This window comes from Heterocephalus glaber, unplaced genomic scaffold, assembly GCF_053883595.1.
Source record: "Heterocephalus glaber isolate CG9 unplaced genomic scaffold, H.glaber_assembly_v1.0 deba00001442, whole genome shotgun sequence".
NCBI lineage: Eukaryota > Metazoa > Chordata > Mammalia > Rodentia > Bathyergidae > Heterocephalus > Heterocephalus glaber.
Genome location: NW_028258296.1, coordinates 39110997 through 39136116, shown reverse-complemented (window position 1 = coordinate 39136116; position 25120 = coordinate 39110997). Strand labels below are relative to the sequence as shown.

Sequence of the window (25120 nt, the reverse complement as noted above, 5' to 3'; positions counted from 1 at the left end):
AAGTGACTTCTTATTGTGATTTTAATATGCTTTTTCTGAATACTAGTGATGTTGATTATATTTTCATATTCCTGTTGTTTACGTGTATGGTTTTAGGGGGAAATATCAATTCAAGACTTTAGCACATTGGGCTCTTGTTATATTGACTATTGAGTCGTAAGGGTTTCTCATATATTTTGAAAAAGGAAAGGTCTTAGGCTATGTCATCACTAATAAATAAGCAGATAGCGGACCAACAAAATATTTTGGCATCATTTTTTCAACTCAATATTATATTAGTTATATAATCTTTGAAAATGATTTATTACACTGTTTTGATTTAAGCATTAATGCCTGAATTCATTTTCTATTGCTCTAACACTGCCACAAACTTAAGCTGTTTAAAACAATACACATTTGTTATCTCACAGTGCTCATGGATCAGAAGTCTGCAAAAAGCCCAGTTGGCTCTTCTGCTCAGACTATGACCAAGCTGCCAGCCAGGTCCCAGGCAGAACTATATTCTCATCAGAGGTTCCACTTTTAATCTTAGTTTTCCAACATGTTTACATAGAATGAATAATATTCTCTTGGATTGTTATTTTTTGATTTACAAAATTTTTCTCTAGATGTAAAATATTATAATCCTCATTATCATTAATATTAATGAGGAAGAAAGTTAACAATCATGTTCCAAAGTAATGAACTTTCTGAATTTGTTTGTTTCTTTCTTTTATCATCTTGCCCATCAGTCATGAAACTTTTGCCACCACTTTATAATCTCAATCTAATTTTCTATTCTATTCTGAAATTATTCTGGGTTCAGAATGTGCACTAGTTGAGAAGCTATTTGGCACTGTAATGGACCTCACTATTATGGTTTTTGTTGGTTTTTCTTTTGCTCTGTCTCATCTTATTACTTCTCCATTTCTTTTTGCAATAGCACATTGCAAGCTTTTATCTAAATTTTCTATGTACTATCATCTGCTCATCTTTTTTTAGTTCTGCTAATCAAGCAATTCTTTCTTCCACAATCACTTTGCAGTGGGAACTATGTGCCAGGTGTATGGCGCTAACTTGCAATGCTGGCAGATGAATCTTGCTTAATTTTCTTCTTAATCTTGCTTTAGATACACAAAGCAGCACATGTTCAAAATGCATTGAACAACAGGAGTAAAACACCCTTTTTTGAAAGAATAGAAAAGTACACATAGAGCCTATTTTACTTATACATAAACATAGTGCTTCTCTTCTACAGGTGGTTGTCTGTAGGTGACAACCAGCAGGAAGTCACTGGAGAGTAATGGAAATTAGTGCACCCAAAACAGCAAGGCATATTTAGCCTTTTAAATATATTTTAGAAAGCATCTTGTAATTAATAGTTTGCAAAATATGGTTCTAAGCAGCAAAAAAATTCTAGCATTACAATTGTTGGAAGAAGTCCAACTTCATCTATATAATTACTAAACCCTAGCAAGAATAACTCCAACTCTTAAAACCTCCAAATACATTTTAGAAATTTCTACACATACACAAGAGTAATTCTTTTGAAAATGAGCATGTTTTATTTTCATCTGGTCTATTTCATGTTATATTATCATTTTCAATAACTTTAGGCAAATATATTTTGAATATTTTTATTTTAACTTAATATTTAAAAATTGACAATAACAAAAATTAAATTATATTTTCTATTATAGTGGCAAGAATTTATGTATAAAGGCTGGTACCAAAAATCAAGTATCCAGGTCAAAATGGGAAAAAAAAAAAATATATATATATATATACATATATATATGGTGTGTGTGTGTTTTGCGTGTGATTTCTTTAGTTCTTGCTATTAACTGTATATTCAAGAATATTATGATTTATTTGTTTAATTAGTGATATGTTTCAGTATAGTAACATTTAATAAATTTTCTGCCAAGAAAAAAATATTTTTCTGTTAAGAATTTGGCAAGTTTATCCAGACCTGCTTAGATACTATCAGTCACTCATATTTCCTTTTCCATAAGGCTATTTCCTTTAATGTTGTGTTTTTCTATTTCCATGTTCAACATGATTATTATTTTTATAGAGTAGAAATGTGTTTTCTTTTATTATCTACTTACTACCCTTACCTTTATCTCACTTTGCAACTATCCAGTATAAATTTAATTCTTGCAGATCTACCTTCTTGCAACCATTTAAAAGTTATTTCTACCAAAGACATTTTCAGGTGAAATGTCTAGGGTTGGTTTTCAGTAATTTCCAATATGGAGAACTACTACCCTACTTTCATGTGTGGAGAGTAAACTAAGATTACAATATACTTTGTATTTGTGTGTCCTTTATTTTCAAAGGATAGGTCTCTCAAAGTCTTTTGATTTCTGAAAATTAAATTTGACATTTTTTATAAATTTTGTGTTGAATTTATTTAAGTATTTGGTGAGTAACTACAAGTATGAAGCACTACCTCAGATTCCAGAGGTTTACTGCTGAACATACATGCCATACATGGACCTCCACTTACATGGACCATGGAGTCTCTAGGAGTTAGATGTTAACAAAATATTCATGGCAACATTTTTATAATTATAAACTGAAATAAACATTAAAATAAATAAACTAAGTGTACATATTTAGATTTATTTTAATTTCATTTTATCTTTCCAGGTTTTTCTTATGCTTACACTTTGATTTTGATTTATTTCTTCTAATATTCACTGCAGATTGAATCCAATACCTTCACACAGAGTTATATACCAGGCACTTTTTGGTTTTGTTTTATTTTGAGACAGGATCTCTAAGTTGCTCAGGCTGAGTTCAGACTTGTGAGCCTCCTTCCTTAGCTTCTCAGTTCTGGGATTACAGGTGTGCACCACCACACAAGCCTGATGATGGTATTGAATCTGTATTATTTTTCTGTCATCTACTTATCACACTTATCTCTGTGTCATGCAGAATATTTTAAAACACTCTCAGTGTTCTTACAGAAGCCACTTCCCACTTTGAATCTGATTCTAGTTAAGGAAACATAATCACATTGTCCCAGCACAAGGCAGCTATCAGGATCAAATGAGATAATTTACCTGAAAGCTGTTTGTGAATTTTAAAATGGTGTACAATGTCAGATATTATAATTCTTGAGCTCATATATCCAAAACAAAAGAGTTTTGTTTGGGTAATAGAGGTTGTTTTTTGTTTTTTGTTTTTTTTTGTACCAGGGATTGAACTCAAGACCTTGCGCTTGTGAGGCAGGTGGAGGAACCACTGAGCTAAATCCCTGGCCCTGGGTAATAAAGGTTTTAATGAATTCACTAATCAACAATCATCTAGTACATCTTTCAAATAGATAAAATATACCAAATTGTGTTAACATTTGGTCCAAATTTCTCCATTTGGCTCATAAAGATATTGTGGCAGAGAATCAAATGCCTTGCTGAAATCAAAGTGCAAAATTAATATAGTTTGATTTTTATTTCATTGGCATATTATTTATTCAAGTAGTCACTTAATCAAAGCAAAATTCATTTTGATATTTTTATATAGTTGTGATCTGGTATGGCCCCTAAAGTTCCACTTGTTAAAGGCTTAATCTTCAGTTTAGCATTATTGGGAGGTACCGGAAACTTTAAGAGGTGGGCCTAGTGAGATGAGTTTTCAGGCCACTATGATTATGCCCTTTAAGAGAATAGCATAGTTTCTGCCCCTTCTTCCTTTATTTTCACTTCTAGGGCTATTAGATGAGTAGTTTTGCAATGTGCTACCTGCCTCCCCTTGGGCCTAAAAGCAAGGACAAAATGATCATGGACTGGAACATCTGAAACCATAAACCTAATAAAGCTTTTCAATTTATAAATTGATCACCTCGGGTATATATTGAATGATGGAAAGCTGACTAATACAGTCCTCTGCTTTCTTATATTCTCAGTAGTTATCAAAAAACCAGAAAATGCCAACTTTTTACTTATTCTTTCTCTTTTTTCCTTTTTTATATTTTATATAACTTTTTCTAAATTGTTATACCAAAGGGTAAGCATTAATTCATGATTCTCATTTTCTAAACTTTAAATTTTGTTTCCAATGTCATAAATATTTCTTTCATGTAAAGTAACAGTGTAGATATGTTCTTAATGAGGAAGATGTCTGAGTATCACAGAGTAGATGTAGGGACTGAACACAACTTTTAAATATACTTTCATCCGCCTAGTTTTAGTTTATTCTTTCAAGAAAGATGAGTTCTGAAGCATATATTAATTATGCAGGTTTTTTTTTTACATAGAAACCTATGATTTTCGATTTATTCTATTGTTATGATTTAGATCTAAACTGCTTTCCAAAGCCTCTTTGTTTGGAAAGTAATTGGATTATGGGAGGATTTGAGCCGACTTGCTGTTAGAAGTTGAGTTCTGGTCAGAAGAGTTGGGTCAGTGTGTGTGTGATCCTGAAGGGCGTATCATCTCCCTTCCCAGCTCCCCCTTGAGTCTCTCCTTCCTGACTACCATGAGGTAAGCAGGTCCACTCTGCCAAGGCCCATTTACCATGCCACACAACACGCAAGGACTGAAATATCTAAAACAGGAGCCAAAATAAACTTCTGCTACTTTCAGTTGCAGGTGTCAGTTATTTTGTACCAGGAACACAGAAAGTGACTAAGACATTATGTATTTTGGCAAAAGTCAATGCTCTAATTTTGTTGTCTCAATCAAACCAAGCCACGCCACACCTCTGAGTAGAATTTATGTGTTCTTACTTTCTGTAGAGTGTCAGACTGATCTAAGTACTTAAACAAACCAATCAAGACTCAGTAAGTGAACAATCATATTCCTTATGTTACCTAAATTGACATTCATTGTCTCATGAATTTCTACATGTAGCTTGTCTACATAAATTCATAATTAATGTCTTCAAATATAATTTGACCAGTGCTTTAAAAACTCAGTCATTAATATACCAAAGTTGTATTTATTGATTGATTTTGATGCTTTGAATACTATTTTAAAGGCATGGGGTAGAGCAGCAAATAATTGAGAACTGCACTGTGAGGCTTTCATTCCAGCATTTTAATTCCTGATAATTAAAAATTAACATTAATTTTAAATTAAAAAGTAATAAGTGCTATGAAAAAGAGCAATTTTAGTAGGTGGAGAGTTTGAGGTGCAGAGCGCCAAGTTATCATTTAAATTATGCTAAGTTAAAGAAGGTCACACCGGCTCATTCAGAAAGTGACATTTGAGCAAAAGCTTGCAGGAGGTGAGGAAGGAAGCCATACAGATGTCAGAAAGAGGAAGAGGTAGAACAGAGGCCCTGAAGTGGTGTATCATTGGCAGGAGGAGAGAGACTAGTATAACTGGAGATGAGTGAAGATGAAGCAGTGAAGGCTGGCTTAAGAAATGTGGAGGAAAAGCCAAGCTTTGTGCACATGCCTGTAATCCCAGCACTCTGAGAAATTGAAGCAGGTGGATTGCAAATTTGAGCCCAGTCTGGAAACTTAGCAATGGGGATGTAGCTCAGGTCAAAGGCCCTGGGAGTTCAGTTCCTTCTAGGACAGCGAGAGAGAGGCGGCGGGGCGGGGGGGGGGGGGGGGGGCTGAGCTGGAGATACAGAGACACAGACACAGAGACAGAAGGGACAGAGACAGAGATAAAATGAGAGAGAAACAAGGCATGCAGTCTAAGGCATTATAGACACTGCAAGGATTTTGGCTTTTTCTTTGAGGAACATGATTAAAGTGAACATGAGTCATGATCAAAGGTGAGATTCATTTTTACTTGTTTTGCAAGATATTACCTTACCTGCAGATTGATGTACTGGACTTTGGCAAATAAAATGAAACAATTTTACATGCTATTGAAATAATCCAGGTAAGAAATGGATGATTTGTATCAGAATAAAAGTTACAGAGAGATGGAAAGAAATTAGATTCTGAGTGTATTTCAATAATTTTTATAATGAACTTATTTAAAATGATGCAAAGTAAAACTGATCATGTAATAAACCTCACATACTCATGATCAAAAAAGTTACCATCACTTTGTCATATTTGCTTTACAAAAGTTTTAATGCAATTTCAACACATCTTGCCATTTCCTGCCAATTTTTATAGTATAAACTCCCCAAACTATAGTTATTAAAACTGGAAAAAGTGACTATATTTCTTAATATCCTCTAATATCATAATCAAACTTCCTTCATCAAGTTTCAGTTGTTTAAAAATGTATTTTTGTAGGCTTTCTTGGGATTGGAATCTAAACAGATGTCTTACATGATTTTTTGTTCTGTTTTATTTTGCAGGTATCTTTATTGTAGAACAAATACCAGCTTAACTTCTTTCAAGTAAATGTCTAGCAGTTAGAATAAGGTTGGATCAAATTTTATTTATGCTACCAATCTCAGCCTTTTAATTGGAAAGTGGAATCCACTTACATTTAGAATGTGGTAAGGAGGGCTTTTTGCCATTTTCTTATTTGTTTTCTGTATATCATATTTTTGTTCTGATTTCCTATATTATTAAGAACTTTTGTGTTTAATTTTTTATAATGTGTCATTTTCTGTTCTGTTTTCATTTCTTTTTATATATATTTAAATTCATTTTGGTGCTTACACTGGATATTACAATAAACCTCTTAATGTTTCTTATTTTAACTGAAATTCAATACATATTTGTATATCTTATGGCCATTTTTTTATACCTTTTATAGGGGATTTTTTTGTTTTTTGTTTTTCTGAGATGAGCTCTTGCTATGTATTCCAAGATGGTTTGCACTCACTATGTAGCCCAGGCTGGCCCCAAACTCACTTCATTATTCCTGCCTCAGCCTCCCAAATGCTAGGATTATGGGTGTGTGCCACCATGCCTGGCTATCTTCTATAAGCTTTCTGTTTAGATTTTTCCCATTTCTCTACTGAGTTAAATATATTTATCTTTGTTTAGAAGAAGAGCTTCTTTTTTACTAGTACATGTTTGCTGTGCATGATGCTTATATTCATTTTAGGAAGTAGGCACTTAGTATGTCTTGATTCTTTTTCCCCTTCCCCACCAACTCTCTTTGATCCCTCTATCTCTAAATTCCCTTCCCCATTTTCATTATATTATTATTATTATTATTAATACTTTACTTTGAGAGATGAAATGGTTACATTCATGGTGGATAGTTGGTACATATACATAACACAACTTGAATCTTTTTACATCCTCTGCCCCTCCCCTATCCTTAGCCCACATCTTATTTGCATAAAGCCTGTTGCCCTGAATATTTTTATCCATCTTTTAGTTTGTTTTTGTTTGTTCTTTATTTGTTCTTTAGATTACTCAATGATAGAAACCATATTTAAGCTTGTGTGTCTGATTTATTTCACTTAACATTATGTTTCCAAGGTGTAGGTGGGTTTTTTTTCCATTTAGTTTATTGGTACATTTTAAGTATACAATACAATTACATTCATCATTGGGATCTTGTACCTTTACATGATGCATCTTGGTTCTTATTTTTTCCCCATTCCTAGCCCTCCCTTCACCCCCTCCACCCTTCCCTATTTACAAAGATTTTGTTTCCATGTTTTTTCTTTTCTCATATCTTTTCTCTTCCCTTCTTTCCTTTCCCCTACCCCTCCCACTTCCCTTACCCCTTTGGACCTTTTCTTCCTATTTTCCATTATCAATTATTCATTTTAATCATTAGTACATTTAAGGTGTACAATATAATGACATTCATCACTGGAAATTCGCACCTTTACATAACCTCTCTTGGTTCTTATTTTTCCCCTTTCCCCTGCCCTCCTTTCAACCCCTCCATTCCTTCCTATTTACAAAGACTTTGCTTCCATTTTTTCATTTTGTCATATTAATTCCATTCCCTTCTTTCCTTTCCCCTACCCCTCCCACTTCCCCTTCCCCTTTGCCCCTTTTCTTCCTATTTCACGTTATTTATTATACCTTTTAGTCCTTATTTACACTTTCAGTTTCTCGCACTAGAGAAACTATTTGGTATTTACACGTGTGTTCTATTTATTTCAGTTAAGAGTATCACGTCAATGTGGATCTATTTAGCTTTTAATGTCTCTAATTTCTCATTTTTTATGGCTGAGTAGTACTCCATTTTATAAAAAAAAAACACACATTTTCTTTATCCAGTCTCCAGCTGATGGGCATTTGGACTGTTTCCAAGTTTTAGCTATTACAAATTGTGCTGCTATGAACATGGGTGTAGATATCTCACTGTGGTATGATTCTTTTAATTCTTTGGGGAAGATCCCCAGCAGTGAAATAGCAGGGTCAAATGAGACTTCCAGTCCTAGTTCTTTGAGGTATCTCCATACTGATTTCCACAGTGGTTGCACCAGTCTACCCTCCCACCAGCAGTGGAGCAGGGATCCTCTTTCCCCATAGCCCCACCAATATTTGTTATTGGTTGATTTCATGATAGCAGCCATTCTTTCTGGGTTGAGGTGGAATCTCAGCATTGTTTTCATTTGCATCTCTCAAATGACCAATGAAGTTGAACATTTTTTCACATGTTTATTTGCTATTTCTACTTCTTTGTCTGAGAAATGTCTGTTCATTTCAGATGCCGATTTTTGGATTGAGTCTTTAAATTTGGGAGGTCTGATCTTTTTATGTTTTTATAGATTCGAGATAGTAGGACTTTGTCTGAGGAACAGCAGGTAAAGAATTTTTTCCAACATAGTGGGTTGTCTCTTCACATTGCTGGTGGTTTCTCTTGCTGTGCAGAAGCTTTTTAATAAGAAGAGATCCCACTTGTTTATTGTTTGTGATAGTTCACAGATAACTGAGGTTTTGTTCATAAAATCTGAAAAAGGCTACTTTAAATGAGAATAGGAAAGAACAATTTATGTATTTTTTCAGGAAGAAATACTTTTTGTGGGTACAGTTGAGAATTCATACAAGGAAGGGACAAGAATCTCACATAAAAGAGATAACAATGGAAATGTATGAATAAGTATAAATAAGTACAAATCAGCATATTAAATGGAAGTGGTTTGGAACTGTCCAGGAAGGAGAATTAAAGGACATGCACTGGAAAAATTATACTTTCTTTCATGCAATTAAAAGGAATTTTGAATTCTCCTTGCATTAGGTTCTCCTTGCAGATTCAAATATTTAATAAAATAGCATTGCTTTAGGGATCTATTTGTGTCATATACTCTGTTAGATATGACATGTACAGGTAGTAATAACCTTATATTCTAATGGGAGAACAAAAATTAATTGAGAGAAATAGGGTGATAGGTATTTTGCATATTGAAAGTAGACCAAAGGATGGAGTGAGAGGGAGGGAAGAGGAGGGTATGGAAATGAAAAAAGGAATTGAGATGCATCATGTACATATACCAACTCCTCACAAGGAATGCTTTCATTACATATGGCAAATTTGTATTAATGTTTTAAAAATTGAAAAAAAATTACAGAAAGTTTAAACTTGGAAAAAATGAGATCCTACATTTCTAAAAGAAAATTAGGTGATTCTTTTTAGAATACAGTGTTGGGGAGAGAAGAGAAGGAAGTTTGACTTAGTTATAGTGATCACGAATGTCTCTGTGAGGAGGAACATTTGTTTGATACCTGAATAAGGAGGTTGAAAACAAAGAAAACAACTCTGAAAAAAAGCCAAAAGAGAAAGAATAATGAAAGAATATAGATGAAAGTATCCTTGAATGTCTGAGAGGTTGTGGGATAAACTTGTCAATAGGGAGTAAGAGTAAGTTTGAAGAGATTCAGAAGGGGCCAATTATAGAAATACATAAATTAGTTAAATGAATTTGATGTAATTTTTATTCATTGAAAGTCCATTGGAAGCTTGTATCCAGGGAATGGCAAGTTTTGGATTACCTTTTTAATTTTAATTACCTTTTTAGCTTCTTTGGGAAAATCGATTACCATATTTAAGCAGGAATCGAGTAGATTATTAATAGGAGGCTATCTGAGGATGATGTAAAAATAATGACAAATGTTTGGGTTTGAAATATGTTTTGTCAGAAGAATATGACAGACTCTAAAGGAAGAATAGGTGTGAAGTGTGAAGAAATATGAGTCATTTATTTGTTCTAAGCAACAAGATAGATACCAGTGCCTAAACCTAGAAGGAGGAAGGATTGGGAAGAGTAAATGAAAGCAGATGCAAATTGAGGAAAGGTGGAAATTTTTAATTTTGTGTTAGCCTTATTGAGTTCCACATGTATAGTAATCAGACAGTAGAAATGTTATATAAGAATTTAGACATAGGAAACTAAAATCCCAAAGAAATCAGGTCTAGAAATATAAATGTGAGAGTTACTAACATAACTGGGATTAGAAACATAATCTGAGAGAAACATCAGAGAGAAGAAAGATGGGAGCTGAGAAACAAATGCCAGAGTACTTCAGCATTCACAGATCTGTCAAAAGAGAAAAATACATCAAGATGAGATTTTAAAAGAGCTACCAAGTAGAAAAGGAGAAAAGCAGTCAAATATTATTTCAAGAATTATTTCAAGAATTGAGCGAATGGTCAGCAGTATCAAATACTATTGAGAAATCAAATTAAATAATTTATTTTTTTATCTTTTTCACATGATTTTATTGTCAGATTTTCCACATGTGAATTTTTATAATAAAACATACATGTAAAGTTTATATTTCACCAACATATCACTTTATTACTATTCCCACTCTTAATTTGTGAATATCTGATGTGTGATATAGAGGTTTTCAGTGTTTTAAACAAAGTTTTATTACATCTTAATTCAATATTTCTCCTTTGCACTTTCTTCCTGTTCTGTCAGTCTATAATGAACTGTTGACTTTAAAATATATGCATCAGTGCTGACTTTGACAATAACCAATTCAGTAGAGTATTGTAAACTAAAGACTCATTAGGTTGAGTTGAAAAAAGAATTGCAAGGAGAAAACAGCATATATAGAAAACTCCACAGAAGGAATGTAACATACATAATTTATTTGTAATGTTATTACAAATAACAAGTAAAGAAAAGAAGTAAAGAAAAAGTAAAGAAGAAAACTATTTAAGAATATTGCTATGAAAGGGAAGAGATAATGTGTTTGTGAATGAAAAATTTAAGGCCCAAGAAATGATTTTAATTTGATTTTAACCCAAATTATACATTCACATAAGGAATAATTCTAAAAGACTTTTTGCAAAAGTAGTCACTCTCTGTATATGCCACCTCGTATTTCTCAGTCTTTAAACACCATAACATCAACTATTTTAGCTAATTCTTTTGCTTTCCTCTCACCCCTCATGTCCACAATTGACTGGTTGTTAAATTTTTCTTCTTCACTATTTTTTAATTCCTTTATTTCCTTTTATCTCTCTTTCTACATCTTCTTAACCCTACTTTTCTCTGCTTTTATTAACAGTTTTATATCCTCTTTTTTTCCTGTTTTTCTCTGCCTCATATAAGCAGGCAGAGTGGTAAAATGTCACATAATTTGATAATTTTCAAAAAACACTTATATGTCATGTTCTTAATTTTGTCAGGTTAGCCAAATAATTGCAGTTTTCTTCCTAAGGAGAAAATAAAATGGATTATTTGAACATGACATTAATCTTACTTTGTTTCATCTGCACCAGTATTATTTAATAGACTAATAAATGATAGCATGGAATACATGTCTAATAAATTTAAAGAGATCAGAAAGTAAGGACCTATCTTTTATTCAATCTCTTTAAGGGCAATTACTCTGTCTTATCTATCTTTGTATCCATCATCTATTCCCATCCTTGGTATACAGTGTCTGTAAAAAAACCTGTTTATTAATTTGTTAGCAATCTCCCTAGAGTACAGAGTGCTGGATTGTGAACTTAACACAGATATAATATGACTTTTTCTTATATTACTACTGTGTTAAATTTTGACCTTCAAAGTAAAATTATATTTAATAAAGACTTGCACCACTATTAAGATGTATGACAGATGATGCTAATATGCTCTATTGCCTACTTGATATGCTATTCACATTTTACTCAGTAAAATATATGTCAGCTCTTTGTCACATTTAAAGGGTAGGAAGGAATGTTTACAAAATAGTGTGATACTTGCTAGAGAAGAATAGAAACAAAGGAAGAAAGAATGATTTTTCTGACAGGACTCTGAACAGTCTTCAGAGAGGTGGTAACTTTTGATGTGAGTCTGAAACTATGAGAGACAAGAGTCATTTCAGTGAGCCATGATATCCAGCACAATCTTTAAAACATACAGTTGTAAGAAGTCATATTTTTACTGAAACAAGTGATATATTCTTTTCAAAAATGCTTATTAATTATTTGCTAAGTAAAGAAATATGGACAATGGGAAGCATGTCATCTAGAGAAAAAAATCAATTTAAACTGAGCCCACTCAGTGTGGGAGCATTTAATTCAAAATCTTCACACAATTTCCTTCTATTTAAGCCATCATTAAGAAATATCCTCCAGCTTATCACATGTGAATTTTAAGCCTCAGTGGTATTAGCTTTGAAATATATAGAGTACTTTTGGGATTATATTAATTTAGGCAGTAGTACCTGTTAGAAAGCATTTGATTGCCTGCAATGTGAAGGATTTACTCATGTTATTGATTTGGTGGCAAGTATATTGGGTGAAAATCTCCTGATATTGCTGGTAGTTGTGCATTCTAAATTTTATTGGATATGTGAGCCATTTTCCTGTTTGTTTAGCTTGTGATATCTTTCTATAAATAGAATAATCCAGGTGTTAACTACAAAAAAAATTCACTGTTATTCAGCTGTACTTTAGGTTTCTTTCTCTGATGTTCACTTATAGCAAGTACTTTGATTACTTTTGTTTTAATTTTTTGTTATTTCCAAATCAGTCATTAAAAGAAAAAGTATAGAATTTGTTTTAACTAAGCATAGACAAAACCTTGAGTTTTGGAAAACCAAAAATGCAAAGTTATATGATTAGTTTATTTAGGTAAATTTAAAAATTGCAAATGTTTTTCAAATTCATTTTCCTAAATTTGTCTTTGAAAACAAGGCAATTGATTTAATTATTGTATATTTAATATCAAATAAAATAGGTAGGTATGAATTTTTCATATAATATTTCATATAATATATTGGGCCAATTTTATTTCTACAACCAGCCAAATCTTCATGAAACATTTTTCAGTAAGTCTTATATTGTAGATTTTATAACCAATTTCTAAGGTGTAACATCTGATATTTCACAACATTGGAAGGCTCTTTAATCAAAATTAAGGTCCCAAAGTTGTCAAAACTTGAATCTGCTAGCATTTACAATTTAGAGATCATGGCATTAGAAATAGAATTTACTTAACCTTTGAAGTGTCCTTGGACATATAGATTAAGTCCACAGAAATGTCAATCTCTGGACCTCATGAGAGAACACTGCCTCTCAGGGTGAAACACTTATTGAGAAAGGAAAAGAAAAGAAAACATAACATTATCACAGCCAGTAACAAAAGGTTCTCTTCCAGTGTTTTTGAACATTAAAGATTATATATATATATACCATTATATAAATAATTATATATATAAAACAATTATATATATTAGGCTTTCTAATTTTATGTCTTAGTAGCTAATGGTTGTGGCAGTATTTTTCCACAGCCCATATTATTTTTCCTATTATACTACTTCCCTCAGGCAGTAGAAGAAAGAGGATAAACAGGAAGTGTATTTAGCAAAGAAATAACACCAGAGATGATGAGGAAAATAGGAACTTGAATGTTTGAGCTTATAGACTCAGAAAATAAGTACACAATAAGGAAAGACAAGAAATGAGATTTAGCTGTAAGTTTATACCAATGTATGTGTCAATACATTAATGAACACATATAACAAAATTTTTCAAGTTGAAAATGGTGTATATTCAGTTTCATTTCCTATAATTTTACCTTCATTTAAGGTAAAGAAAGGTCACTGGATTATATTCTTCTGTATCTAATAGGTACTACTAAATATCTGTAAGTTTTTGATAAGTGACTAAGTTTTTCTAACCCTCAAATTATTTAGACCAATTTTAAGGTAAAAATGGATCCCTTTTATGATAATACCAGTCTGAGAACCCAAAGGTAAAATTTACTTGTAGTTGAATTGTTGCAGCTGCCTTCTATTTTATCTCTGAATTCCTGTCTACTCTGTTCAATAACTTGTAAACTGTCTACACTCAGCCAATGTGATCTCTTTGTAAAGAAAATCTTTGCAAAGGCTTTTAAATGCAGCAAAAGCATGCTGTAATCTTCATAAAATATATTCAATTCCCTGTAAATGTGTACCTGACTCTTTATGGTCATCCCTCTCTGCCTTCCTTGGTTCTTTTTTCAGCCTTTCTCATATTCATTATCTATAGTAATTTCCCTTCTGTCTCAGGAATGGTCTCTCTGGTATCTCTTTTTTTCTTTGCAGTATGTATATTTCTCTCCACTTAACACATCATCCTTTATCACCTCTGATAGCCCTAACTTTTATTAATCTCTTGTGTCTCAGTTCCCAAGACACTCTTTTTCCAGACATAAGTCTCCTCTGATTCTGTCAATGTGTTGTAGAATTTAAAAAGTATCATAAATCTCTTTTATAGTTATATTCATCAACTATATAAAATCCCTGAGTATTGATAAAAGGTATAAATTATTCAGTCAGATTTTCTTGGTTTAAACTACCTTTCTTAATACTATGGAACCACAGGAAAGTTATTTGAGCTATGTCACCTGCAAGTACTCTATATGGGAAGTAGAAGGTGATTATTTGTACCTACCTCTATGTAATGTAATGATGATTAAAAAGAAACAATAAACCTAAAATCAAATAGGCAAAAATGTAAAACTCAATAAATGTAAAATGTTATATACAGGGCCTGACACATGATACTGCATTTTTCAGGATGCTTGTAATATAAGTTCTACCACAAAAACAAGCCTCAATTAAGACTGTCAGGTAGACATATGAATTTAGAACATCTATTCCAACACACAACAGACTTATTGAATTATAAAATAATAATAGCAATATATAAATAAATATAGATGCATAATATTATTGTCATTAATATTTAAAATAAATGATAATATAATATTAATAAATACTCAACTGGGCACTTTTGGATGAGAGGTAAGTGCCTATATAAACAAATGAACTCAAAAGTTATTGCTGAATGACCAGAGTGCAAACATGATGCATGAATAACATGTGCACTTGATAAGAAGTGGATGTGGTTGTGTCTAATATGAATCTTCATAATTCAATACATCGTGTATTGTAAAAGATGTACTTAATATAGTTGTGTGAAATAAAGAAACTTCTGAATTTCACATGGACCATCATGTTTAACTGTTATCATTTTTGTTACCACTCATGTCTCATAAGTCTTCAATGAACACTTGATTTAACAGAACCTTTGTGAACCCTCACGTGCAAGAGGTCATGACTTGGTTGATGAATTCATGAGATAAAATCACTGATAGCTGTGTTGCCTTTGCACTATGAGCAAACAACATAGACAAGAAGCAATCATTTAGGGAAGGCTCTATTGCTGGATATAAGAGATTGGAGCCAATAGTTCTACAGGAAATGGAGTTGCTGGGAACTCAGAGTTTGGAGAGATATGATGATGTTCCAAATGAATTTTTAATTATTGAAGTCATTCTGGTTCATACCGCTTACATGTACATATTTGTATGTGCTACAATTTAGACTTTAAAAAATACTTTAAAATGTTTAATACAGTTTTTAAAAATTATGATCTCTGCTTAAACTGTGCCCAGACAAAGCCAACCCAGAGATAATTACCTGAAAATATTGCTTTTTCCTTTTATTTCTTATTATAAAATCAAAGCAAATATTCCTCATGGGAGAATTACTAAATTTGTTCTTAAATATAAAAAGCAACTTCAGGAAGGCTAATCTGATTAAATTCATTGGATAATTGTATATATTTCTATGAAATTTTGTCACTAAAAATGCTTTATTTCATTTGTATTTTACAGAAAAATATATATTGACATTTTAGTCTGCAAAGAGCTAAGAAATCCAATTTGATTATGCCATAACTATAGATTGCAGTTGAAAAGGTATAGTTTCACTGTGCTAAATAGATAAGGAATGTATTAAAACTTTAGCATAAAAGGAAGTAAATTAATCTTATAAACAACTGTCTAGTGTTATGTAATATTTTCTTAATTTTGTGACTAAACTTGATGCCTTCTAGGCTCCTGAATTTTATTATCTTATTAGTCATAGGGAAAGAGATTCAAGTTACTAGAAATTAACTTTCAAATAGTAATTGTTCAATTTGTTACTATTTCCTAACTATATTACATATGTTTTTTCTCATTAGCATTCAAAAATTTGTTTAAATTGTTTTACTAATGCTCTTCAAATCAATTTTTCTTTGGTTTCTGTCTGAATTTTAAAGAAGGTATGCTGGTTAATCTTGTCAACTTGACTGGATTGAGAGACTTCTGGAAAGGTGCTGTAATTGTGAATGGCAGCACTGACCTCTTCAATGGGGTAAACTATGAGTAAGTTCATAGATAAATGGCTATTTCTAGGGTAGGCCAGTTTGGAAAAATTTGGTCATGGAGTGTCCCGGCCCGCGGGTAAGTCAACGGAGACCCTAGAGGGGGAGCGAGGATGAGAGGGGACAGGGGACACGAGAGATGGAGACAAGACAGGTTTCTGATCAAGTCTCGTTTATTGCAGAAGCTGTTACAACATATATACCGTAGGGCTAGAGGGGAGGAGCAAGAGGAGGGTACTGGGGCTACTTCCTTGTTGCCGGGTAGATTTGTAGCAGGCCCGGATATGTCCGTAAAAGGCACTCAAGATTTCCAGCGGGGGGGGGGGGCAGGGCCCCCTACAGGTCCTCCCTTTTAAAATTATTTTTTAGAAAAGCGTCAGGAGAATCAAACCTGCGGGGGCTGAGCCTGTCTTGGGTCAGAGCAACATACGTGTCTGCACCGTGCACCTTACCCGTCATCGGTTAACCAGAGAATCAAGGCTCTGGCACCTGTCTTAGGCGGCACACGAGGGCTCTCTCATTGCATGGCACGCTTGCTCAGTTGCCCGTCATTGGCTTGCCAGCCCGCTCACCAGGTGGGGCGAGAATTTTACGCCGTGGCAGAGATGGAATCGGCCCATGTAGCGTATGTCCAGCCAACATCCTGACAGTAATTTACCGCTGATTTTGACGTACATCTTTGTCTCCACTATAGCTCCAGGGGAAATCACAACCTTACAAAATCAGAACTATCCGAGGACATTTTAGTTACTAAGATTAACATAGGTTAAAATACAAAGGGGAATACAAGGCTTTTAAATCATATCAGCCTGAACCTTTTATCTAAAAATCAAAGCGATTTCTACGTATAAGCATTGGTATCCATTGTATGCAGCAGCATGACAATAACAGACAAACACATATAATTGCAATGGCAAGAAACAATTGTTTTACCCATTGTAGGTTGGGTAGCCATGAGGTCAACCATTTAAATAGGTCTCCGCCATCCTCATTGTGCACCTTATTAGCCAGGTCTTTCAATTGTTTTATTGTATCATCGATTTTTTCTCCATTGTCAGTCAAATTAAAACAACACATATTTTTTATTTTTTCACAGCCCTGGTGATGAAAAAGCAACAAATAATCTATTGCTGCTCGATTATCCAAAATAGCTTGTCTTTGTTCCTGTAATTCTTGATTAATCAACGCCAGGGCGGTGGAGGTGGCATTCAATCCTTTTACCACTTTACAGGCTAATCTTCGTACTGCCGCTTCCGCGTGCACCCCGATGGACGGCAGAGCAACAAAAGACCCTATCATGACTAACACTTCTGCATCAGTCAATAGACCCACATCATCATTACATCCCGGGGCGGTATACGGCGACCACCGTCTAATTCGATTAGGTACAATCAAATCAGTTCTGTCTGGTAATATCACAGCCAACCGACTCAAGCAACAACGAGTGTCACTCAAGTTGGCCGGAATGTAATTAAAAGTTTCCCTTTCACAAGTGTAAAACCAACCCATTGGCAAAGAGACATGGCAATTACTATACATAATTTCTTGTTCAACACGGCAGGACATGTTTTCCAAACGTTTAACTTGCAGACATTTAGTTGTACAATTTCTGTATACAGCACATTCGGTCTTATTAGACATAATTACCTTAGGTGAATATAATTTGACAGCATTCTTGGGCCTGTGACAAGTAGCAGATCCCCAATTGTAACTATCTGCATATGTGAGATTTTTTCCTGGGATATCTTTAAACAGAGTATAAGGCCGCAATGATTCCAATGGGGTACATACAGGAACGAGGCAACTTCCCAACATATAATGAAAGTTTACATCAGCACTTAGACAAAACTCAGACAAGTTGAGCGAGCCTGCCAACTGAATCCATATATTTTTCATGTGGTCTAACCCTTCTGAAGGCGACACCACCCATACCCTGGTCAGCAACATCAGGGGAACTAGGCATTTCCAGCTCATCCTATTCTTGTTTTCGGATCGTTCATTCAGCCAGATGTCCTTCATGAGTTCCCTCTTCATTGTGCGCCGGAGGTCCAAACTTTAAATGATGACGATGTTCCCTAAGATCACATGATATAAATTTCACTAAGGAGTCCCTTTGAGGAATTAAGACCAGAACAATATTTTCTGGGTGGCCACTTCTATATTCATCAAAGGGAGTTCCCATCTAAAAATCACTTTAATCTAATAAATTCCAGTGATACCTTGATCCAAGAGAAAAGCATATCTTTAACAAAATAACATCATCAATGTAACAATGGGTGAATATCCCTTAAAGAGAAAAGAACATTTTGAGCTCAATTACATGACCACAAACAACAAACACTAGACAAACATGTAAGACGGTGTAGAACATCAGGGTGCACCCAAACATTACTAGATAAGCTGAATTATATCCTTGCTCATTTTAAATTGAAATTGTGGGCGCCATTGTTAACTGATCAGGATTGGACAACGTCAGGTCATCGGCATCATCAGCACGCCCATCAACTTGTTTTACTAGGCGTTCTGGGAGCCATCTGGCTGACTTCATTTCCTTGGAGTAAATACACACCGATCCTCGGCCCCAGATAAGTACAGGATCGGGCCCGTGCCATGAGTGGTCCAGGGGGTCTTTCCACATCACCGAGGCAAATTGTCGTTGCGTCTCTGGTTGCCAGAAACGATTGGCTGCAGATGAACCTTTGGCATCCAAATTTAAGAAGTTAAGAATAAATAGTGCATGTGATATCAGGTTTCTAGGAGACCCCTTGGTAGGGTACCATTCCCCCTTTTTTATTTTGTCTAAAGTAATTTTGAGTGTGAGATTAGCCCTTTCTATAATGCCTTGTCCTTGAGGATTATATGGGATTCCCGTTATATGTGTTATTTCAAATTGTTTGCAAAAGTTGGAGAAGCCAGAGCTGGTATAGCCGGGACCATTGTCTGTTTTAATTTGTTGTGGACATCCAAGTACTGAGAAGGCAATGAGGAGATGAGCGATGACATGTTTAGTAGCTTCCCCGGACTGCAGGGTGGCAAATATGAATCCACTATAGGTATCAATGTTGACATGTATATATTTAAGATTTCCAAATTCAGGGTAATGCGTGATGTCCATTTGCCAGAGGGCATTTGGAATCAAGCCACGAGGATTAACTCCCAGATGAGGTGTAGGAAGGTGTAGAGTGCACGTAGGGCAGGCCTTAACAATTTGTCTAGCTTGTTCTCTAGTAAGCTTATACATAAGGCGAAGCGTGTGAGCATTAAGATGATGCAGTTGGTGTGCCTTTTGTGCCTGGTCAATTGGAATGGGGGCATCAGTATTTATTGAACAGGCCAAAACTTGAGGTCTTGTAGCTAGGTCTGCTAAGCGGTTACCCTGTGTGAGTGGGCCAGGTAAGTTAGAGTGGGCACGAAGGTGTCCAATGAAAAAGGATTCGGATCTCTTTCTGATTAAATCTTGTAATTGGAGGAAGAGACCACCAGTCTGAGAAGCAAGTTTGATCAATCCACATGTTTCCAATAAGGGGACAGATTGAGCAATATAAGCACTGTCAGTAAAAAGATTAAAAGCTCGGGCAGGGAATGTAGAAAAGACCGCTATAACTGCCTGCAGCTCGGTTAATTGGGCCGAAGAGTGGGCGGTTTGGAACTGGGCAATGTTATCGTCCCACACATAGGCAGCCATCCCAGTGGAAGAACCATCTGTAAAAACGGATAGGGCTTCTGGCAGAGGAGAACAAGAAGTGACCTTTGGGAAAATGAAGTCATGTCTGTTAGCAAAGTCAATGAGTTTGTTGGGAGGATAGTGATTGTCCAATAATCCTGAATAAGAAGCGAGAGCAATTGGCCAGGAATCGGTAGTCTGCATAAGCCAATCGATTTGATCTTTAAGGTAGGGTTGGATAATGACATCAGGTTCCTTTCCAAAGTACATCTTTCCATGGTCTCTACCTAGAACAATCAGGTCTGCAACTGCAACATAATAAGGGTAAAAGGCCCGCTTAGGGGAAACTGGGAGATGAACCCATAAAAGGGGAGCGGTTTGCCAAAAGACAGCGGTGGGGGAGAGAGAGGTTCTGCAAACGATATATTGTAAAGGAGAGTTATAATCTACAAAGGTAATTGTCTGATTTTGAATGGCTTGTTCTACCGTGCTAATGGCTTTGCGCCCCTCAGCAGTGAGCTCCCGAGGCGAAGTGGGGTGGCTATCACCTTGCAGGGTATCATAGAGAGGCTTCAGGTCATGTTTAGTGAGCTTTAAATAGGGCATAAGCCAATTAATATCTCCGAGCAGTTTTTGGAAGTCATTCAGAGTTTTAAGACCGTCCAGCCGCAAGGTGAGCTTTTGGGAGGAAATATGACGTCCCTTCATCTGAAATCCGAGGTAACTGTAAGGGTCTTTTAGTTGAACCTTATCAGGGGCAATCTGGAGGCCACAAGATTCAAGGGCCCGCCGAAGGTCAGCATAACAAGCCAAAACCTCACTTCCCAATTGTCCCGCCACGAGAATATCATCCATGTAATGGATAATATACATTTGAGGCCAATTGTCTCGGGTGGATTGAAGTGCTGTGGCTACAAATGACTGGCACAGGGTGGGACTATTGGCCATGCCTTGGGGTAGCACTAGCCATTGAAAGCGCTGCATTGGGGCGCAGAAATTGGTCACCGGGAGGCTAAAAGCGAAGCGTTTTTGATCTGCAGGATGTAAGGGAATGGTGAAAAAGCAATCCTTTAAATCAATAATAACCTTATAATATCCAAGGGGGATGGCTACCGGTGAGGGAAGACCGGGTTGTAAAGCTCCCATGAGTACCATAGTTTTATTAACTGCTCTGAGATCTTGCAAGAGCCTCCATTTTCCCGACCGTTTTTTAATGACAAAAATGGGAGTATTCCAAGGGGAATGGCTAGGAATGATATGGCCAGCATGAAGCTGCTCCTGCACCAGCTGTTGAGCTGCTAACAACTTCTCCTTGGAGAGGGGCCACTGATCGACCCACACTGGATCATCCGAGAGCCAGGTGATCTTTTCAGCATGGACCGCAGGAGTATCAGCGACCCCTATGGAAAATGGCCCAACCCTGCTCGAGGGGGCCGAGGGACAGGCTCAATGGGGTGAGTAAGGCTAGTAGGGTGTTTTCCCAGCCCTGTTCCTGGAATGTACCCATTTTTAAACATCTGCATAGTGACAATTTCATTGGGGCTGGAAATAATTATCCCCATTTGTGATAATAGGTCTCTCCCCCATAAATTAATGGGTAACCCTGAGATGATATAAGGTTGAATGGTGCCCTGATTACCATCTTGGTCCCTCCAGGTCAGATCTTTGGCACTTTGTTTAGGATTTTGACTCTGCCCTATACCCTTGAGATGAGTGAGGGTGTCCTTCAATGGCCACGCCTGAGGCCAATCCTCTCCCTTTATGATAGTTACATCGGCACCAGTGTCGACCAACCCAGAAAACTGTCGCCCATCTAACCACAAGGTCATGAGAGGCTTTTGTGCTGAAAGTACCTCCGACCAGTAGACATCAGATGAGCCGAAACCCTGGCTGCCTCGGGCGTTTTTAAGAGCCTTATTAGAGGTGGAGAGAAGGGGAAGGAGTAACAATTGGGCAAACCTTTGGTCTGATTGAATGGTATTAATAACTTTGGGGGAAGAAACCATAACTTTAATTTCCCCAGAGTAGTCACTATCAATCACTCCTGGGTAAACCAGCAGTCCATTCATGGTACTGCTGCTTCGGCCTATTACGAGGCCAAAGGTCTCCTTAGGTAAGGGTCCAAAGACTCCCGTAGCAAGGGCCTGAACTCCCATTTCTGGGGTTAATACTGTGTGGGTGGTGGCACTGAGGTCCAATCCGGCACTTCCTTTTGTGGCTCTGACGAGGTCCGAAATGGATTGCTGTTTATTGGAGCAAAATTGAGCGCCCCGTAAATTTGTTTGGAATTGGGGGCCCGGGGCTGGCCCCCTTTCCCGTTTCCCGAATTCAAACCCTGGAGAGGGGGGAGGGGTCGACCCTGGGCATCAGTCTTGGATCGGCACTCACTCGCCCAATGCCTCCCCCGATTGCATCGGGGGCAGGGCCCTGGGGGCGGAGCGTCGGGGCCCTGCATTTTAGCGGTCGGGCATTCTCTAGCAAAATGGCCGATGGCCCCACACCGGAAGCATTTATTGCCGACGTGGCGTTGTAAGAATTGTTTGACTGTGAAGCCTTGCATGGCGGCCGCCGTGGCAAGGCCCTGTTGGTAGGCGGCCCCAATCTCAGAACAAAGGCGAATGTAGCCGGAAAGGTCAGTTTTCTTTTTATAGGGGCGGATAGCGGCCTGACAGGCGGCATTGGCGTTCTCAAAAGCAAGCTGTTTAACAAAATCTGTCCCTGTCTCCGCGCTCCCAAAAATCCGGCCTGCCGCCGTGAGAAGGCGGTGGACAAAGTCCGCAAACGGCTCGTCCGGCCCCTGCCGGATATTAGTGAGGGAGGCACTCACGTCTCCTTTGGAAGGGAGTTTCCTCCAGGCCCTAGTGGCTGCGGTCTGAATCTGGGCATACAACCCCACGTCAAATTGCATTTGCTGGTCGTTAGCGGCGTAGGCCCCCTCCCCAAGAAGCATGTCAAGCACCCAACCATTCCCCGCCTGAGCATTGCGTCTAGCGGTCTCTCGACAATTCTCAACATACTCAGATTTCCATAATAAGTAGTCACCTCCTGCAAGGGTGGCACGGGCCAGAGTCTGCCAATCAATTGGGGTGAGCCAATTTTCTGCCACCGATTCTAGAATAGCCATGGTGTAAGGTGCAGTGGCCCCGTACTGAGCCGCAGCCGTTTTAAGCTCTTTAATAACCTTAAAATCAAAGCCGCCATGGTGTCTCCATGCCTGACCCTGTGCGTCAACAGTCTCAGTGACAGGGAAGGCTTCCACGGGCTCAAGTTCTAGGGGTACCCTTGACCCGGACGGCACCCTGGGGGCCGCCCCTCTAATGGGGGGTCGTGGCTTATGGGTGTCCTCTCTAGGGACATTTCCATGAGCCTTGCCTGTTCTTAAGCCCTCAAGCTGGGTAATAAGTTCTTGATGTTCCTTTTCTAACCTTATCTGTTCTTTTAGAAAGTCTATTTTGTCCCGGAGTTCCTTTTGGGGATCAACAACAGGATAGGCCAAAGCGGGAGTGCTGGGGCCTGGATGGATATAAGGAGGGGGGCACCCAGAGCCGCCCCGCAATGCTTCCCCCCCAGACTCGTCAGTTCCGGAGTCCTTTTGGGGTGGATCTAGGGGCGGAGGCAAGCAGCAATAGGCTTGAAGGGAGGGATATAGGGGCGGAACCTCCCGCGAGGGTGGGGTTGCCTTAGAGGCAGTGATGGAGGAAGAGGAAGCGGGGGTCCGGCAAGGCTTTGCCTTATAGGGCTTGGCAGGGATCGCGGCCGTTTGGGATTGGTCCGAGGGAACGTTATGTCCGTCGGGGGCGGGATCATCATCACTGTCAAAGGACATCAAGTCCTCTTCCTCGTCTGGCGAGGAAGGCGTGGCCTTAACTGGCCTGGGTCCCGGCGCCATATTGGCGTCCCGGGGAACTGCGTCAGTGTCACCAGCGGGTGTCAGCTCCTCACCACTACGGAGGGCTACCTCCCCAACCTGTATAGCCTGAGCTACCAGTGGATCCCTTGCTTTTTGGGAAATAATATCATTAATCAAATTCCAATATGAGAACGCCGCAATCGGGACCTTCCCGGGTCCGCAAGTGGCATAATAATCCTGGAGAGCCTCCCCCACCTTTTTCCATCTCTCTTCGTCAATGGTTCCCTCAGCAGGGAACCAGGGACAGAGATGTTTAATAAAATCAAAAAATTTCAGCAATTGTTTGACTGTAACCTTTACCCCTCGTGCCTGTAATGTCTTCTTGAGACCTTGCACAAACAGTTCGTGCTGACTAATGCCCTGTCCCATAATCGCTGCTCAACTTACCGAGGTGCAAAAAGACGGCAGGTCCACGTCAATCGCAAGCCTCTTCTATGTCGAGTATGCTCTTTGTTCCTCAATCTTAATCTTAGGGCCCCTGAGCAGCGTCCTTCACTGGATCCCCCGTTCTCTGGCCCCACGTTGGGCGCCACTTGTCCCGGCCCGCGGGTAAGTCAACGGAGACCCTAGAGGGGGAGCGAGGATGAGAGGGGACAGGGGACACGAGAGATGGAGACAAGACAGGTTTCTGATCAAGTCTCGTTTATTGCAGAAGCTGTTACAACATATATACCGTAGGGCTAGAGGGGAGGAGCAAGAGGAGGGTACTGGGGCTACTTCCTTGTTGCCGGGTAGATTTGTAGCAGGCCCGGATATGTCCGTAAAAGGCACTCAAGATTTCCAGCGGGGGGGGGGGGCAGGGCCCCCTACAATGGAGGTCTGACCTTAGAGAGGTCTCCTCATCCTTGGCCCCTTGCTCTCCAGCTTTTTTGTTTTGGGTACTGGGGATCAAACTCAGGACCTTGCCCTTATAAGTCAGGTGCTGGCACCACTGAGCTAAAGCCCTGGCCAACTTGCTTTTTCCACCCTGTCCTGCTTCCAAGCTGCCATGATTTGAGCACCTTTACTTCACCACTCCCATCCACCATCATGTCTCTACCTTGGAGCCAACTGACCATGGATACACTATCAAAGGAATATACAATG

General features: G+C 37.7%; 1 protein-coding gene across 1 annotated transcript; it reads right to left on the bottom strand.

The window, feature by feature from the left end:
- Positions 1 to 17186: 17186 nt before the first annotated feature.
- Positions 17187 to 24782, bottom strand: LOC147827701 (uncharacterized). Its single transcript, XM_087213202.1, has 2 exons — positions 24422 to 24782; positions 17187 to 18535 (listed from the first exon to the last, which is right to left on the bottom strand). Exon 2 carries the CDS (start codon positions 18492 to 18494, stop codon positions 17283 to 17285), a length of 1212 nt encoding a protein of 403 aa, XP_087069328.1. The 5' UTR covers positions 18495 to 18535; positions 24422 to 24782; the 3' UTR covers positions 17187 to 17282.
- Between the last annotated feature and the right edge of the window lie 338 nt (positions 24783 to 25120).

Excerpts from the sequence above, each read along its gene's own strand:
- LOC147827701 (XM_087213202.1), bottom strand. The coding sequence starts at position 18,494 with ATGAAGAGGGAACTCATGAAGGACATCTGGCTGAATGAACGATCCGAA.